The sequence below is a fragment of the Calidris pugnax genome, unplaced genomic scaffold, assembly GCF_001431845.1.
Source record: "Calidris pugnax isolate Ruff unplaced genomic scaffold, ASM143184v1 scaffold38, whole genome shotgun sequence".
Classification (NCBI taxonomy): domain Eukaryota; kingdom Metazoa; phylum Chordata; class Aves; order Charadriiformes; family Scolopacidae; genus Calidris; species Calidris pugnax.
This window is the reverse complement of record NW_015090995.1, coordinates 14,067,976-14,087,119: the sequence shown is the minus strand read 5'-3', so window position 1 is coordinate 14,087,119 and position 19,144 is coordinate 14,067,976. Positions and strand designations below refer to the sequence as shown.

The following is a 19,144-nucleotide window of genomic DNA, read 5'->3' as shown; positions in this document are numbered from 1 at the left end:
CTCCCCGCGGCGGGCGGGAGGGTGTGGGCCCGCTGCCGGCGGGGCGGGCGGCCCTCGGCCCCGGGCGGGCTGGCGGGGGGGCACAGGCCGCAGCAGGGACAGGGAGGGCTCGCCTGTGGCACCGGCAGTGACAGAAGTGACTCCTGTCCCGGTCTTTGCACCTCAGAGACCCATTTTAATCTAGAACTCCTAAAACCCGCTTCCCTTTAAATTTCTCCTTTTCCTTTGAGTGGATCTGTCAATCGCATATTTGTCTCCTGTTTGGCAACTCTAATTTGCATTTTTTAAAAACCTTGGAACTCCTAAATACCTTATTCTGTTGCAGTATTTTTTTCCCATTTTGTCAATGGAATGGTAAAAATCCGCCCGGAGCGGTGTCCCAGTGGGGCAGACGGGGAGCTCCCTGTCCCAGGGACGGGGTGCACATTAAAACACTTTTCTGCTTACCTGGTGCTGCTCATGTAAATGTAATATAAAGGTGTGTGTGCTTAGTAGTTCTCTTTGAATCGATGATGCTAATAAAGCGTGCGACTAAGCAGGTAGGGAAGTAATAGTTCATTTAGCTTTGGCTTTAGGAGTCTTTACAATGTGGATTAGCAGGTTTGCTGCTGTGTGGATATTCGGGGAATGGCTTGAAGGTATTGTTGGAATTCAATGTAATTTTGACATACGCGATTGATATCTTAGCTAAATCTTCACAACAAAACTAGAAACCAATGATGTTAGAACAGCTTTGACTGTAAAAATTGAAAAGGATATCAGAATTTATTCTTAAACCATTTTTTTTCTCTTATACATCAGATTGTCGTTAATATCAGTAGAAGTGGGATTGGTATGTTATATGCAAAACGGAAATGTGTATTTGTTTCAAGTTGAACTCTTATTTAATTTTCTTTCCTGTGGTGTAAAAATACTGAACTATGAAGAAGAACAGGGATTAAGACCAATATGAAATCTGATTTCCTTCCAAAGCCATGTTTGCCTAGATTAAGGGCTGCCCTCATCTGCAGGTTGGCTTCTGTGGGTTCTGTGGAGCGAGCGCTTCACTGACAGCTTTTTGTGCCGTGGGTAGGACAGACACCTCCCTGCTGTACCAAAGCTGTTAGTCCCTCTGCTGCAAGGTGTGGGGCGGGAGTGTAAACGCTGGCCTCTCACCTCCCAGATAAGTGATCTGCTCAACTAGGCTGGGTGATAGTCTGAATTGCATTCAATTAATTAAATATTCATTAGAATAAACACTGCAGTCCCAGGTTTCCTCTACTCAGATAAGTATGTGAGCAATTTGATTATAGACTCAAATGCTGTCTCTGCTCTACAAAGTGTATTTAATTTTCAACATCTGTTTTAGTCACTGAATCCATTAAGTTGTGCTGATGAAAAATAATTTCTTGCTGAAGTGTTTTGGTGGATTAGACTTTAAAGACAAAAGAGGAGGGTGTAGCTCGAATCAGGCTTTGTGTGGCTTGCAGTTTTCATGGTGGAGAGGGAAGGCGCTTAATAGCGATTATTAGGAAGTTATTAAAGAAGAAAATGGTAACAAACAAGGAAGTCAGCTGGGAGTAGACAGCAATTGCATACTTGGTGCTGAATGGGAGTTGCCAGAAGGACGCGCTGGGAAGAATGGAGGAAGTTTCCAAAGAGCTGCAATGTGAAGAAGTGCAATTCTGGTTTTGATTCAGTTGCCCCGGGAGCAGATCACATGTAGCTGCATAAACTGAACAATGTGACAGTACCTAAGCTCAGAAACATTTTAAATTAACACTAGAATTTTCAGTTAATGACAGCCTAGAGCTGTAGTTTGCTTCTTGCTGTTGATAAGGCAAAGAGCTATCTTTGAGCAATGTTTAACTTACTTCTGCAGAGCTTTTTTAGATTAATGATAACAAATGTCTACATCACTGTTGATACACTATCTTAGTACGTAGCTATATAGTTGGTGTGTTCTGTTGTGTTTATGTACATTTTTAATAAGCTAGAGGGAGGGAAAATTTGAAACTGGTGTGTGTGTATAGGACACGTGATTATATTTTGTGTAGTTCAGGATTTGGTTTTCTTTACTTTTTCAATCTAATTTTGTTTTATTCTTGATGTAGAGTTCAAATGCTACTGCCAAGCCACGGCAAGCTTCATCTGGAATAATTAATGGCCAATTTTGCTCTTGTCTGCTTGATCTAAAGGAAGAATGTTGTTTACAATAAATTCTCTTCCAGTATGGCTTACACTTGTGAACCTTTTCGCCATGGTCATGAAAAAATAATATATTAAATGGCACACACAAGGTGTCTGCTGTCAGTGCAGAGGGCAAAATCCTGAAAGCCTTTGCAGGAGTTGTCTGTCCATGTGAGAAATTGTGTGAGTAAGATCTTTTCGTGGCTGGGCTGGGCTCTGTGAAGTGGTAAAGGCTCTCACCTCCCTTTGTGGAAATGGTATAATATTAACCAGCTGGGAAGATTTGTCTGTATTGTTTGAAACAGTTCTCAAACATGGCTTGCCGTTTCCGTATTTCAGCTGCCAAATGTAACTCATAAATTCAGATAGATGATGGAATTGCTTGTAATTAACAAGACACTATGTTATGGATAAAAGGTTTTGACATAGATGAAATTCTCACCTTAATCACTGGTTCATCTTAAGCGAAGGGAAACTTGTTGAAATAGAAGTTAGTGTGCTGGTTCTTTTGCATAAAATTTGCACACGATAACTGGTTACATCTATCAAATGCTTATTTTAAAACTTAAAATTCTTATTTAAAAATCTTTAAGACTACCAGAAGTCTTAATGAAAGTGTTAGCTTATATCTTTTGAAATTATCCTTATAAACATGGACCCACAATGACTGGTCAGGCCGTAATAAACCCAGTCATGCCACTGAAATCCACAACAGCACTGAGGTCTCTCCAGTTAAAATCCCACCCTCCCCTTTCCTTCTCCCAGTTAAAAATGCTGCATCTCCAGAGCGTTTCAGGGGATCACTGAGAGCAGCCTGAGCTGTGCCCCTTGGGAATGATGGGCAGATGGAAGTAGCCTGAGGTCACCTTCCACCGCAGGGTACCGTGACAGCCCCAGTGGCCTTGGGGACAGCATCTCCTTGTGCAGAGCAGGGAGCGTGTGTGGGAGCTGAGGCTGGCACAGAGTCAGGGGTTTCTGGCTTCTCGGTTCCCTCCCAGCCTGCGCGAGTCCAGCCGGCTTGGCTGGTATGGGAGGGAGGGAGGGAGGGAGGGAGGGCAGGCAAATCCGTGTTTGTAAGGGAGAGAGGGAAATGTATCTACATTAAAGTTCTTTGGCAATGAAACAGTTTGATTATCTTAAAAATAGGTATAATTTTATCCAAGCAAAACATCCTTAGGTTCTGTATAATATTCCACATATGATTAGGCTGTCCTTTTGGATATTATAAAAGTATATTTTGACTTAAAATGCTCTGGTCTTCTCAGTTCTGAATGTATTCCTCTGAGACAACCTAAGTAACTAGGTAAAATAATTTTACACATTATGCTCTCTAAACTAGACAGTGTGAGTTATGTATTCCAAAGCCCTGTGGCAGCATGATTTAGTTCAGGCAGGTTTGTCCGACTTTTCCGTAAATTGAAAATGCGTCTTTTAATTTCACGCACAACACTCGTCTCGTTTCCCTGTGCCATACGATGGTGGTCAGCTCTGACTGAGAGCAATCACTGCTCTCCCGTGGTACTCCCTGCTGCCATAGCACTGGCGTGCTCCAGTGGTGCGAGGCTCAGCACCAAGCTCGGAGCTGCCTTGCCTGGGTCGGAGGAGGAACTGGGAGTCAGGGGTACGCCTGCTGCCAAACTGGTGTGAAGGAAGTACCAGTGGGCATTCATGTTTTAAGTATTCTGCTTTTTAGTTCAAATTCTGTAGGTGTCAGAAGGGATGTAGGAATTGGGCTGTATGTTCTCGACGTCCGTGTTGTCTCTTTTTGGTGTTATGTCCCAATACAGAGTGTTCTGTCGGTGTCGGTGGGCTCCCTTCCTTGACAGACCTACCTCAGGTGCAGTGTGTGGGAGGAGGAGTAAGCAGCTTTCTAAGTTTTCTGCAGCACTTAACAATTTTGACATTTCTTAATTACAGTGATTGCTGCTAAAACAGTTTATTTTCTGCTTTGATTTCGCTTTCCTGGTGCTGTTATGATTCACTCAGGAGATTTGAAAACCGCTTCAGGCTTCCTAAACTTATGCAACAGTTCACAGCTGGAAATGTGACCTACTTCAGAGCTGCTCTTACCCGGCTAAGGATGTCTCTGGGACTGAACTGCAGCAATGCAAACTTCCCAAGCCCACGGGTTAAGGGAAGAAGTGATTTGTTATGAAAATTGAAAATTTGTACTGTGAGAAAGAATAGCTAGTATGTTGTAAACTAACAAATTGCCTGGTTCTTAGATTAGATTCAGTGGGAATTTTGCTTACTTGGATAAAGAAGTGGACATGGAGACTTCAAGCACTGTGCAGGATTTGTTATAACAGCTGGTACCCACGAAATGAAGGCAGTGTGTGCAATTGCTTGTAGACAGTGCTAGGAAAAAAAGTGAAAGAACCTGTTTGAAGATGAACAAAAGTGCTGCTATTTATGGATTTCTGTAATTTAAAAAGGCATATTTCATTTTTCATTTAAGAATATGCAAATGTTCCAGATGGGCATCTTTTTTCCTAGGTGTCAATGATGGAGTTTTGTGACCACTTCTTGAAACAACTTCCATTGCTTGGTGCCCTGGATAGTCACCCAATGTGGTTTGCTGGCAGTTCCTCTGCCTCTTTCATTTTGGTGTTTAAGGAAAATACATTTTCTTCCCTTAGTGAAACAAAAAGTGTTTAGGAGTACATCTATTTGCACTAGCTGACCTTGATACCTAACATGAAAGACTGTAAGTAAAAGACAGTCTCTGTGAAATAGGGACATGTGATCCTCGAAGACCTAGTCCAGTATGTCAGCTTTGATTTATATCCTATTCTGTTGGCACGTACAGAAAATAAGGACTAATTCCCCCGGACCTGCAAAGAAGTGATTGAGAAAAAACAAATTCTTAAAACTGAGCGTGATGGATTGCGTCCTGCCACACTGTCTGTGGGGTCCTCCCTTTGGGCTGGAAAGGCCCTGGCTTTAAACCATTTCTAGGGGATTTTGATCAGTGGATCTCAGTATGTTTACAGCTGGTGGCCGTATTCAGGTTACTTTGGGAACCCATGTAAGCCTGAGCTCTGAGCATAAAGGGTTTTGGAGATTAAAGTGCAGTAATCACTGAATCTTACATATTTTCTTTCCTGCAGGGCACTGTTCGAAGGATTATTATCGAGAATCCTGATCAGGTAGGAAAACTGTTTAGTGCTGGAGTGCTTGTGTAACTCTTCCTTCTTTAATCATCCTGATCCGGTGAAGTGCTTAGCTGCCTCCTTCAGGGGATGCTAAATATTTTGAAATCCCATGGCCCATACCTCTGGTTGAGAGAAAAATTACTAGGAATTGAAAATACTACAGAATTGCCAGTCAGGCTTCCCACCTCTCAGCGGTGAAGTCTCTATTAATATTCCTCAGTAGTATCTCCAGTGGGCATTAATTTCTAACGGTTTCTACTATGTTCATTTCAAATATTGTCTATATGGACACAGTCATTTTGTTTCCAAATGGACATACAGTCACATGTACGTATCTTTAAGAACTATCTCAAAGTATATATGTCTTCAAATTACAAAAATTCCTTACCATTTTTTAGTCAAAAAGACACTAATTCTGAATTTGCTGTTTGACAACATTTCATAAATGTTTATATTAACATGTTTTACAGGAGCCGCTGTCCCCATTTCTTAGAGGGGGGAGTTTCTGTCCTGGAAATAATGTCATCTATGAAAAGACAATAAGAAAATACGAGCTATTAAATCCCCACCAAGTAAGTTGGTTAAATTATCCATTGCGACAGAAAACTGAGATGGTAGTAGAAAAGTGACCTTCTTGGGTTGTTGGGTTTTTTTGTTGGGAACTATAGTCAACATGAGAATTGCCTTGTTGAATTATAGGACACATTCTCAAAGTAAATGAAACAATTTCTGTATGTAAAGAGAGTAGAAGCTGGAAGGTTTGCTCTATTTTTACTAGGCAGTCATTATTTTGTAGCAATAATGAAAGCTACTGTTCTGTCTCTAGCACTGTCAGTCTTTATCTGAATGCTGACTGAGATTAGTTTCTTGCAGTAGCTCCACAACAGAATAACCAATACAAATTTTTACACAAGATGAACTGAAAAGATAAATTTTAAATTTTAGTTTTAACTTTTTAATTAATTCTTGAAAACATATTTGATAAAGCTGTCTGAAATTTCATCTTAGAATTGGTGTTTTGTCAATAGCAAAAACATAATTTCCCTTTTTACTGCTCTGAAATAGTTATTTTTAATAGGAAGAATTTTGAAAGAGTTTTGTAAATACCTCTTTTCATGATTATAAACCCAAGACAGGTGTCCCTCTGAATCTGGAATTGCTGAAAACACTTGTAGAGGAAGAAGTCTTGAGCCATTGTGCTGATTTTTTTTTCTAACTGAAATAATGAAAACTCAGTTCAACTGGAGCTCTTTTTTATCTCTGAAGTACTTACTGAAACAGGATATTCATGTGTTTTAAATTAAATAATGGACGTCCCCGTTGCCTGAGTACGTTAAGAGTAACACCGCAATGAAACACAGCTTGGGAAAGGTGTATCTTCAGTGCTTTTCATTTGCAGCCAGTAAAATTTGAGGAGTTGGTGAATTACAGCCTTGAAGTAGGAAAGTGTAAGGCAAAGTCACATTCAATTAAGAAAAAAAGCAATTTTATTAGGATTGTTAAAATACCTGAAACTGTCATCAGTCTTTCCATAAAACCCACGTTTCATTCATGTATATTAAGCTTCCATCTCATTAAGGTGTGTTCAGCACCTTAAAAAAATCCATTCTTGTTTCTAGGAGAAGCAGTATCAGCTTTCCCACCAGTGCCAGATTCCCCAGCCAGCTGATCAGTGCCATGTTGTCCAGCCCTGCCAGCGCTGGGAGCAGCCCCAGGTCACTCACCAGTGCCAGCAGACACAGACCAGCAGCCCCTGTGAAACAATTCCGGTCTCGGTGAGCGACGACTGCCGGGGAAACACCGTGCGGAGGGTGACAGTCCAGACCTGTGAACCGGTAACAATCGTTTGCTGAATGTTTTACTATTCACAGTGCATTTGCTTTGTATGCGGAGTACAGAACTCTGCAGATACATAAACCTGCTAATTCCCAATCTCTGAAGTTTTTGTTCAAACTCACAATAGGGTCATTAGGCACCATACAGTGCTGTAAGTAAACAGCAGAGTGTGTGTCTGTCACAGGCGACTTCTTTGGATGCCGTGATTGCTGACATTGTCTAGAACTGTCTAGGACTTTGTCATGTGCCATTAGGGGGAAAAAAAAAAGGGCTTTTTTAGGTGTTGTATCCTATTTCTTGTTTGCTGTAGACCTGTGTGGAATTGTACTGACTGATCACCATTCTGTTGTCTGTTAAATGCTTTAAGTCATGCTGGTTTGTTTGGTTTGGTTTTTTTTTCTTTATCTGGGAGTGTTAGCCATTGATTGAGTCAGGTTTCATCTGCCAGTCTTTGTACAGCAAATAGTGAGTAATGTAAGGCTTATGCCTCCAGTTTGGGGAAAAGATACATTACTTTATGAACTGGACATATATCAACTTGGGATTGCTTTCCATCTAAACTGATCAGTAAGGATTTAAACTATATTTCAATTTGATGTAGAAGTATTTGACATAGATTCACTGGTAGCACCAAACCAGCTTCTTTGGCCCTTCATTTCACAGCAGGTTGCAAGTTGTGGAGTTTGTAAGGGCTGTGGGAGGGTTGCTATACATCCACAGTGTTACTGAGCTGGGGAGGGAGCGTAGCCATCCCTCCTGGGCATCTATTCAGTGTAAAGGTGGGAAGACAAACACGCTTGGTGACCTCAGTGTTAGAGCTGTGCGGAATCTTCCATAGCCAGATACTCCCGTAAACCAGCTTAGGTACACTGACTTCGGGTTGCTCTTTAAATCCTTTCATTGTTCACATACGTAAACATTTGAGCTGTGGCAATATAAATACCATTTCTGCAGTGGGGAGTCCTGTCTCAGCTGGTTCTATCTGGGTGCTGCCCACAGGCGTATCCACTACTGCTATGGAAACGTGTATATTAATGACAGATTTCCTAATTCTCAACACTTTCCATATTAGACTAAAGATGGTGATGTTGCTGTAGAAGAGAACATTTAGCATATTTCTTGTTGTAAAGGAAGTCATTTATTTCTGCGTATTTTACTGAAAACCAGAAGACATGGAAGGTTCAATTTGAAGGAAAAGAGCAGTGTTAACAAATTGCAAATTAGTAAGAGCAAACAAAACCAAACCCGTCATACTTGTACCGTTTTCATGTTCAGCTCTCACTCCAAAGAAGGGAACTGAGTTATGATCTTCTTGTGTATCTTCTGCCAGGTGAATTGCTCTCAGGAAAACAGCGACCAGCTGGACTGCCGCTACTTCGGTGAGCTCCTGGCTGAACTGAACCGCAAGAGCAATGACCTGTACAGCTGTTTACTGCAGCACGTGGAGAAGATCGGAGGAAGGTACCGGCGTTAGACCTGTTCTGTCATTGCTGTATCTGTTCCAGAAATCCTGGCCTTGCTCAGTTATGAGGACAGTACGGTTTGCAAGTTGGTTTGGTTTTCTTTACCTGACTAGAATCAACAAATGTGTATTTAACACGTTAATCTAATTTGCTGAGTAACCGAGGACATAAAAACGCTGTAAGACAAGTAAATTTGTTGAATTCGATGCTTTTTCAAATTGTTTAGACTAATATGCAATAAGAGTAAGGTATCCCATGGCTGTTTGCATACCACATGCAAATTCATGTTAAGCAGGTGTTCTACAGAGCCCTACAGGTTGTCTTTGAAAAGAAATGCAGAATCCCCACAGCCAGTAATTGGAGTCTTGACAAGGTGCTCACCCTTCCTCCCCATCATTCTTCCCCCTCATTCCAGTCTCCTTTGGTGCTCCCCAAGTTCATTGAAATAAGAAAAGTGGTCCCAAGCAGGGGAAAAGTGGGATTTAAGCATCACAAAGATCCTGAGGCTGCTAAGTGGACTCTTCTCGATACATTGCAGCATAGTTCTGGCTAAAACATTACCCAGCCAATTAAGAATGTAACCGGGTAACCAAACGTAACTGGGATACCTGCCCAAAGCAGCTGAGATAGTTGGCCTGTGTCAGCTGAGCTGCTGTTAGTATTCTGGTCTCCTTGGATGTTTCCATGTGCAGGCTCTTTGACAGCGTGTTGCCTAGCACCTGAAAAGGAAAGTAACAGCTCTTCATTTGGTGACCCTTCCTTGCTCCATACTTTAAAGACAATCATTTCATAGTTGTCCATGTGGGCATGAATTGGTAAAGTTCTCCAGAAGCTTTCAGTTAATTGGTGCCTTGGATTTTGTCTGTTTTACAGGAACCATGACATCGAATTTACATGTCAGGTAAGCGTCAGGCTGCTCTTAGCAAGCTGTAATGTGCCATGTAGTGTTAATAACAATGGTGTTGGATCTTCAAGCAAATTAAGCCAAGTCAGTGTAAATGAAAGATGTTGGTCTTTGTCAGTTAATGATTCCTGCTTGTTAATCACATTCAGAGCCTGAAACCTACTGCTAGGCATGTATTTGCAAATGTGGTAATATTGAAAGGAAACTAGTAATTTGCATTATTCCAGTATGAGAGTCAAATTTTGAAAGTATTTCCTGTTGTGCCAATACTGGTTTAATTGTAAAACCACTCACACAGCTACAAGTATTGTCACAACGCGTTTTTTGCAAAGGATCTTTCACACTCTTGCCCATAAAGCTGCTGATCAGCAACAGGCTCTGCCGAGCCCTGCAGGGAGGGAGTCCTGCCTCTGACAGGAAGGAGAGGTGTCTGCAGGAGACAGAGACTCCTCTGGCTGCGGAACACTCGCTTTTGGGAGTGAGGCCGTGACAGAGTCACCGGCACCTCCGCTGCTTTTAAAGGCACCGTGTGCATGGCAGAAATCTTTGTCCAGGATTAAATGACAGGAAGCAACACCACTTAATGCTGTGACACGCTGCTCATCTGTAGTTTACTGACAGTCCGTGCTTTGTTTAGAAACAGGAGATTTGCTCTTATCAGAAACAGCTGGGAGTTCTGTTGTAGCGTCAGCTGTTATTTTCTGGAGAGAGGATTGCTTTGAATACTGCTTTTAAAATAAATGTTAAACTCAATGATTTGAATATATGCTTCATGTATCACTTCATCTCAGTTTTTATATGCCACACGTATATAAGACTTTGGATTTTTTCTGGATATGCTTTGATGTAGTTTCATTCTTATTTGCCTTGTACTAAACGTGTTTTTCATAGTAGACCCATGTAATTAATTAAAAACATACATGACCTACCGAGCAAAATTCTTAATCAAGATGTCTCCCCTTTCCTCCCTTCTTTGTTTAGACTGAAGAAATTGAAGATTTGATTCCCAAAGGACTGTCTGAGGCAACAAAGCAGCAGATTCGTTATCTCCTCCAGGTATGTCAGTGGTTTGACATCTGAGGGATGGGGAGCCAGCTCTGCAAGGGCTCAGATACAGCGGGTGCTGGGGGGCCCAGAGGCTCCAGTCTAAGAGCGCGGAGAATTTGACTGGAGAAGACACCTATGGAATTTAGCAAACTCCAGCACTAAGTAGTTGCTGAGTAGGGATTTACTTACATTTTCATAGTCTCAATTCAACTATTTTGACATAATTCCTTCTTTTAATCTATTCCTGTAGTGCATGTCACAATAAACCAAACAAAACTGTAAGTCAGAACTGAAATTCCACTTTAATTAAAAAAACCAAACAAATGGGTGAGTTACATTAGAAATGTTATTTTTGAAGCCTCAGTCACATGATCGCACCGGTGGGGGTAAAAAGTACACAGGCTAATCACCATATTGATGGAGATCTTGACAGCTTTCTTCAGTTTGAATGATCAATAAGTTTCTACTTTAACAAATAACTTTTAAGGGAAAGTATCAGAGGAAAAGAAACACACAGGAGGATTTAATTTTTGTCCAGGCAGTAACAAATACTTTTGCAGATATTCAGCCCTTCCAAACGAGTCAAAACTTGAGGAATTATTTTGTGTGTTCTTTCAAAATCTATTTTTCTTCTTTCAAGTACTAGAAATGTATCCTGAAATGCAACAATTTGTGTTTTAATGTGAATCAATGCACAGCTGTTAACGTGCATTAAAAGAGAGAAGAGGCCAGGGTTAGGCTGCTGTGCACCACTGCCTTTCTTTTTCATCCAGCTAAATCCTTTAATCTTCAAGATCTTTTTCCTTTAAAGGGAGGAGTGGGCTGTATGGCTTTTATTTTTTATTTTAATTTTAATTACATTCTCTTGCCCTTGGGCTGAAAGTGTGCCATGCCAGATCTGAGATGGTGACTCAGTCCTCTGTGGCTTCTCAGGTCGGGTAGTTATTTTTCTTAAATCAGCCTAAGTCACGAAGCTCTGAGTGCTCAAGAATTGATGGAACAATATGAACACATCTATTTTTTCCCTTTGTGAGTGTACAGATGCAGCTCTTGACTCTCCTGTTCCTTCCTTTTAAAAATGTTCTGCTGCATTACAAGGCAGTAATTAAAAAAGCTATGCCGTTTGCAGAACAAAGTGCATGAAAATATGTTTGTAGACACTGTGGACACTTCAAAGAACGACGTATGGTAGTTCTGAGAGTGAAGTTATTTTCAGCTGAATAGCAGTTTTCTGTTCTACCCATTATCGAGCATATTGTTAACAAAGTGTGCTAATTAATCAGAAGTACACATTTTCTTTTTTTTCCCCTCTCCTAGATGAGAGTGACATCAGATAAATCTTTGAGACTTGTGCTTTCCACTTTCAAAAATTTACGTGAAGAGCTTTGCCATTTGCAGGATGACTTGGGGGTAAGTGGATTCTTCAATTCCTGTGGCCTCGTCATTTGTTTTCACCTGTCAGTAGGAATCTGTTATGATGAAATTCAAATTGTGAAGTCCAGGCTCTAGTTGCTTTAATGGGAAGGGCTGGTTTATTCATGGATTTGTGAGACACCTACAGAGGATGAGGTCAGATTTCGTCCCAGCAGCGGTTGTCAAGTGTTCAGTTTGAAGCCTGAAAAATACTTTCAAAGGAAGAAGACTCTGCTGAGCAAAATTAAAGCTCTGAATTGGTACATACACTGCATAGATGTCTACGTAGGTGTAGATGTACAGAACTGTGTTTTACTCCCAACGTGGACAAGGCACATACAGCAGGTGCCTATTTATTTGCTAGTGCTGTTCCAGGGAGGAGGAGGCCGGGGTTCCATTCTCTCCTGCCAAAGCCCAGGGAGGCTGCCCTCGGCTGGTGGCTCCCCAGGGCAGAGGCAGCGCTGGGGGCTGCTCTCGGCTGGTGGCTGAGAGGGACAGTAAATAACTGCTGTCAGGAAAGCAGAAACATTTCCACATCAGCCCAAGTGCTGGGGGCTGCTGGAAACTTCACAGCATCCTCATGTGAAACACAAAGTTTAGGGAGGGAAGAGGGAGTTTTAACCGTCATTAACATAGAACAAGGAGTTTGTGCAGTGAAGTGGTCTTGGCTTTTTGCTTGGTTTCAATAACTGCAAATAATTCTTTGTGGGACAGACTGAAAGAGCAGTGCCCAGATCCCAGTGCTTACAACACAAAACCACAGATACTACATTCATGGGCAAGTGTGTGCTATGTAGTTAAAAACACATAGTTTCAAGAAAATGGAGTATTTGCTCAGTTCTAAAACATCCCTTAATAGTTACTCAGTATGTTGCACTTTGAATGTGGGAAAAGTTTACTGAAAAACTGCAACTATTGACTGTAAACACTCTTGTCTTACAGAAATTAGAAACTGAGAACATCTGTCTTAAGAAGGATTTGGCATTTAAAGATTCTCAAGTAAAAGAATATGAAACAATGTTGACTTCTCTGAGAGAGAACAACCGTCAGCAGCAGGTAAATCTAAAACCCTATCTTCAGAGTAATTACAGTCAGCCAAAAACGAGACGGTAGGTGTGCTGGTCTGGAGTGCTCTGAGCAACTGCTGCCCCGTGTATCTTTGTGTGTGTCTGACCCTGGTACATCCCTGAGGAACACTGGGTGTTGACTCCACTTGTGTGCTTTCCAGCAGGGACTCAGGGAGAGCACTGCAAAATGCCGCTCTCTGGAGGAGCAGCTCCTCTCCCTGCGGCTCAGCGAGGGAGGGAAGGATTGTCAGCTGAAGGAGCTGGAGTTCTGCAAACGCGCCCTGGAGCAGGAGATCCAGAGCCTCAAGCTACAGGTAACGGCCTCCCTTCATACAGATGCATTAATGTATGAAAATTAATGATGAAAACTCTCTTTTTAAAATAAAATTATTTCATTTTTTTGTAGACCTGCTCTAATCCAACACTACAGGCCACCACGGATGAACTCTCCAGCCGTTACGTAGAGATGATCAATAACTTGAGAGAGGATAAGGACCGTGAGATCCGCAGTCTGAGGGTAAGTGGATGGACTTGGGACAGCTCATCCCTCACCTTGTACCTCTGCAGGTAAACGGCCTCCGTTTTAATCAAGGAACAGGAGAGATCTACTCTGCGTTCTTTTTAGGTTATCTTTTGGTTCTGCATTTACTTTATAGACACTATGATGGCTCAGAAACACTTAGGGTATAACACAAAACTGTGATTTTAAAAAAAAAGTACAATTCCTTAGATGTAGAAATTAGGGATTAATTAGATTGCAGTCTGCCCTAAAGGGATGTTTTGTGTGTCTTGATAAAGTAAGAAATTAGCCAAAAGACACCCAACAGAAAACAAAAATAAATCCCAGTCAGAAATGTCTGTAGGAAACATCTCTCATTTAAATCACTCTAGTACTATTTTACCAGCCTGGAAGTGAATTCAACTTGCTCACTTTTGTATTAGCTTTACTGCATTATAAAACTATTAGATCGACAGTGGGTAGAATTCGGTCCAATTAGCACTTTTGCAATTTACTGTGCAGTTCAACATTCTTATTTGAAAATCATTGGGTCTTCCTGGTCGTGAATTTGATGAAAGAAATGCATGTGGAGTCCTAGACAGATACTGAGAGGTCACCTGGAAGGGGCGCCAAACACCTAACTCTTCCTTAACCCGTGTTTCACAGAACCAGCTGTGCCAATTCCAGCAGGATATATCAAGGAGAGAAGGAAGTAACAGCGACCTGCAAATGAGGTTGCATGAACTGACGTCAATGCTGGAGGAGAAAGAGGCTTTTATTAAACAACAGCAAGAGGTAAAATAATACAACTTATTTCTAAGAATTTTTATATTTAAGCCTGCACTTACTGTGTAGGTGGAAACTTCCTAGGAAGTCCCTTGTACTCTCCTGGTGCAGGAATCAGCATTAGGATGTTTTTTAACTGAATGCTGTTCCTCTGCCAGTCTTTTGGAAGGACAGACTTTTTTTTGACTGCTCTTTGAGAGGAATTTCTGCAAATATTTTGTTGTGACTTTAGTGAACTAATACTTCAGAAAACATTATTTGATTTGAATGTTTACTCTTGGTTTCTCAGGACCTCTTCAGACTGAAGCATGAGAAGTTATCAGGCAGCCAGTCCCCTGGTGTAACAGCGATCATCACCAAGAAGTAATGTAGTTACCTCTCTTAAAAATACATCCTTTTGGAGCGATCATCACCAAGAAGTAATGTAGTTACTCACCTCTCTTAAAAATACATCCTTTTGCTTTTCCATTGTATATAGTCTTTGTTAGCCACGTTCTTGCCTCCTGAAAATGTCTTAATACTTAATACTTTATATAGATAAACTGTCAAGATTGGCTTTCTCTCCGTGGAGGATTCACTACTAAGCGCTGTAACAGCAACTGGGGGGAGGCGAGCGTGGTAAAGTGACATTTAAGTGACTGGATTAACTTTTTAGTTACTAGTGAAAACCTTTGGGGATCAGTGACTGGCAGGACTGTATGGGAAGATCAGTTATTGATCTGGATGCAGGTGTGTGCATTTCAGCTTACAGGTTTGCAACTCTCTTCAATGCAGGTACAGAAATCAGTATCCTATCCTGGGTCTCCTGTCCGATGACTACAAGGTTACATCCCCTGTCAATAAATCACAAACTATTGTAATTGAGAGGACTGGCGAGATATGGAAACACGTAAGTTTACCTACACATTGTCTTTTCAGTCTCTGAACTTCCTAAGTATTCAGTTTAACTTCAGAGAAAGTATTAGCCAAAACTGACACCTGAGAGAAAAAGCCACAGCGTTAATTCAACTTGGCTGCAAAAAGCAGAGTGATTAAGGTGAAGGAACTGCACCGTCTATTACAAGGCAGCAGTTAATTGGAGGGTGGAGTATGAATAAAATAACCTTTTGTTGTTTTCTCTGACACATAATTAATTAACAAAGGCAGTGGCGTTGCTGGAACACCTGCCTCTGCCCTCACGCACAGGGCTGTCTCTGGGCACTGCAGTGCCAGGGTGGTAGCTGGGCAGGGACGGTTTCTGTTGTGCTCTCAGGTGAAGGGGTGTTTTGGGTGGCAGCAGCCCTGACTCACGAGTATTAATGACTCCAAACTAATCCTAAAACTTATTAAGCATCACATCCCTGAAACTTAAATCGAGACAGGGCAGTGACTAACCCAGGAAACGCAAAAGAGCAGAGACTTTTTAAGAAGTGATTCAAAGTCAAAATACAGACCAGGACTGCAGAAGCTCCTGCAGCTACAGGGCACAAGGTGCTGCTGCCAAGGCTGGATACAAGGTAGTGGCCTGAGAAGGAGCAGCACGGCCAGTTCACATGGGGCTGGCTGCAGAGGGAGAGGCAGAGCAGCACAAAGACACCAGTCTTGAGAGAGCAGCTTTGTGGGGGACGTGACCAAGAAAAAGACAGCGATGTGAGCAGCACAAGCAGACAAAGGGTAGAACATCTGGCATGTTCTAAAAGGGTATGTTACCTGGAGTGGGATTAAGAAAATACAAGGTAGAGGTCACTGGCAAACAGCATTATTTCATTGGTGATCTCTAAAACTCATCCAAGTGCATTGCAACCTAGTGAAATGTCCAGGAATTAAACATTAATAAAGAAATTACAAAAACAAATCCAACCCCCTCCTCCCTCCTAGCTTACTTGAAAAGTTAGTCATGCTTTCTGTGCATTTGAAGAGATCAGTATCATTAAATAAATAAGAACTGTATTTTAAATTTCCCAAGCTCTCTATCAGCTAGTGCAAGTTTCAGCTGAAACAAAATTACTTTGCTGGAAGATAAACTCGCTAAGTGTGAGAGGTGCCAATTTCACCTTTAATCCAAGCTTCACAAGTACTTTTTCTGTTTTTATGTACTGTCAGCTCAATCTCTTTAGCTGGGTTCATTACTGAATAGGGGTGACAGGGGTGTGAGCAGCGGGGGTTTTATACTGAAAGAAGTAAGTAGCCTGTACATGATACTGTCTTTCAAGCAATGGTTATTTGTCATGCTCAGTCCCTGGGGATACTCAAACAAAAGTACTTAAATGTTATTTGTAACATTGATTATTAGTTACATTAGAGAACACTTGCAGGGTAGAAATTTTTTAACACTATTATTACTATTCAGGTATAACTTCCTGTTCTTGGTTGTTTTCCTAAGTACAAAAATGCTCTTGTCCTTGGGTTTGTGTTCACAGGAGACAGTGAATCACAGCAGTTCTCACCTCTGCCCCTGCTGAACAAAAGCCCTTTACAGCTTAATGGCACGACTTTGACCTCGGTAGCAGGGACACGCTGAGCGCTAGTTAAGGAGGAAAGGCTCACTGGCCACTCCAGACACTTCAAAAGCCAGGCTCTTAGATAAAATAAATATAAAATTAAATGAGGCATGCTTTATATACCAGGCAGTTTTGTTTTATATACAGAAATAAGTTTGTGTATTTTCTTCTAACAAGCTACTTGTTTCTTTCAGGAATGAAAGAAATCCGTGAGAGCAGCCAAAAGGAGTTCACGACAACTAAAATTGCTTTCTTTTCTGCTATGCTGCATCTGAAAAAGGCTGGGGAGCACATTAAGGACATGGAAGCACAAAGATGACTCCAAACACTGTCTCATCCTCACCATAATGAGCCCTGTTACCCGTGTCTGTAATCTGCCACTAACAGCTGTGTACAGATGTTATTTGTACTTTTTCATGCACTTACTTTTCGCTCAGGAGAGCTCGGGATGCCATGCTTTCGTGGACTTCAGTTTTTCTTGTCACAACCAACATCTGTTCTTCAGCCAGTCCTGAAGCAATCTGAAAGACAAACGAAGTCTGAAACCTTTTCCTTTTTGCACTATTCACCGTATTTTTCTGTCCTGTCTACTCACACTGAGAAGTGAGAGTGACACAAATTAAGTCTGAGACACAGCGATTGGCTGGTTTCAGTTCTATCTGCTACTGCCTGTTGAAGATGAAGCAAACTCCAGAAACACCCTTCAAGGGGAACATTAAAAATACCTCACTGAAAATATCTCACCTTGCATCTGCCTATGGATGAGAAGCTGAAACAGAAAGGAGAATTACTCCAGAAAAACAATTCCTCAAATCCAGCTACTGAATTGGCAAATCCCAGACTTACCTAGTTCAGGGAAATGATTGGGCACATGCTAATTTTGAAGAGTGTGATTGACCTCAGAGCTGATGTATTTTCAGCTGAACCTTTATATGCCCCCAGACCAGCCACAGGTATTTATTTGCTGTGCTTGAAAATTTTAAGAACTTGGTATATTTTTATATAGAATGAAAATAGCTCATAGACTGAATTTCATTATCAGATGACCTGCCATTTACAGTTTTTGCTCATCACAGGACCACAGAAATTCTCTCAAAATTATTTGATATTAATAATTAAGTAGTTGTCTAAGCAATACAGTGCAGAGAATCACAGGGGACATTTTTAACTATGCAATCAAAAGGTGCTGGCTTTTTACTAGGGGGTTCTTGCTTTGCTTTATTTCTGCAGACATGTATTTCTATTCACAAGTAATATATATCATAGACAATGTTTAACGGTGAAAGAATGTACGCTATGTGTAGCTATGAAATAAACCTAAATGGAACTTTCTGAATCATGTCTGTCTGTACTGGAAACATCTCCCGTCTGTGTGACAGGCTGGAGGGGGCTGGTTTAGGTGGTGTGATGATACTGCCTTTTTTTTTAGACAACTTGTTCCTCTAAATGAATCTTTACAAGTAAAGGAATGACCCTCTGCTGGGGTCAGGTTGGGCTGGCAAAGAACCCAGCACAAAAGCTGCTCATGTATGTCCAGTCCAAGATGAGCCCAAGTGAGTATGGACCATTGAACTACACTCACTTTAGCCTAGTTCTATGGAAAGAGGTTTTAATTGGTTAAAAATTAAATATCCTCATTTGAATGAGTGCCTTGCCCCTCTGAAATCAGTAATTATTAGATTCTAAAATCACCCCACTTCTGTAGAGCAGCTGACTATAAGGTACATATACACAAGGAGTTAACATACTAATGATGCAGAATAGTGTCAAAGTGTATTCTATCCCAATAAATAATTAATTAGAGATACACCCTCTTCTAATGACATTTGTGTTTGGTGACCTGAATGATAAAAAGAAACAAAATAGGAAAACCACCACATTTGTTTAATGTGTGCACAACTGTGCAGTTACCCCAGCTGAAGGACACACAGAGATTTGCTGACTTACCATGGTCCCAGCTGGGCTCGACGGGTTGGCAGCGCTACACGAACGGTTCTGAAGCAGCTGTGAACAGCAGAAACATGAGTTATTAATGGCAACAGCGTGTACTTGCCTCAGCCATTGCAAAGGCTGCACAGTGTATGTACTAACCCTTCCAGTAGCACCACTGCTGCTTTAGCTCTGCCATAAGGCCATGCAATAGTGTAACACAAGCAGGAACCGCCCTTTAAGGACAGTCAGAACTGCTGGGCGTGGGGGTCTAATTTATGACAAAAGCCTGATTAGGCAAATGATCTGTTTTGCATATACAGCTGGCATTATGATAAATTTGAAAAACACCATACTTGAAGGGATGGGTAACAGTTTGGTAATCAGGAAAGATAG

General features: G+C 41.4%; 1 protein-coding gene across 1 annotated transcript; it reads left to right on the top strand.

Annotated features, from left to right (window-relative positions):
• Window positions 1–3,591: 3,591 nt before the first annotated feature.
• On the top strand, window positions 3,592–18,152 carry POF1B (premature ovarian failure, 1B). The gene is made up of 15 exons (XM_014954929.1): window positions 3,592–3,790; window positions 5,245–5,318; window positions 5,795–5,896; window positions 6,944–7,159; window positions 8,491–8,621; window positions 9,497–9,524; window positions 10,509–10,583; window positions 11,892–11,984; window positions 12,930–13,043; window positions 13,216–13,368; window positions 13,461–13,571; window positions 14,220–14,348; window positions 14,629–14,702; window positions 15,114–15,228; window positions 17,014–18,152. Exons 1-15 carry the CDS (start codon window positions 3,592–3,594, stop codon window positions 17,017–17,019), a joined length of 1,620 nt encoding a protein of 539 aa, XP_014810415.1. The 3' UTR covers window positions 17,020–18,152.
• Window positions 18,153–19,144: the final 992 nt, after the last annotated feature.

Bases quoted from the DNA above. Each gene is read 5' to 3' on its own strand.
- POF1B (XM_014954929.1), top strand. From the start codon at position 3,592: ATGCGTCTTTTAATTTCACGCACAACACTCGTCTCGTTTCCCTGTGCC. The intron at 5,897-6,943 runs GTAAGTTGGTTA...TCTTGTTTCTAG, and splicing joins AGCTATTAAATCCCCACCAA to GAGAAGCAGTATCAGCTTTC. The intron at 13,044-13,215 runs GTAAATCTAAAA...TGTGCTTTCCAG, and splicing joins AGAACAACCGTCAGCAGCAG to CAGGGACTCAGGGAGAGCAC.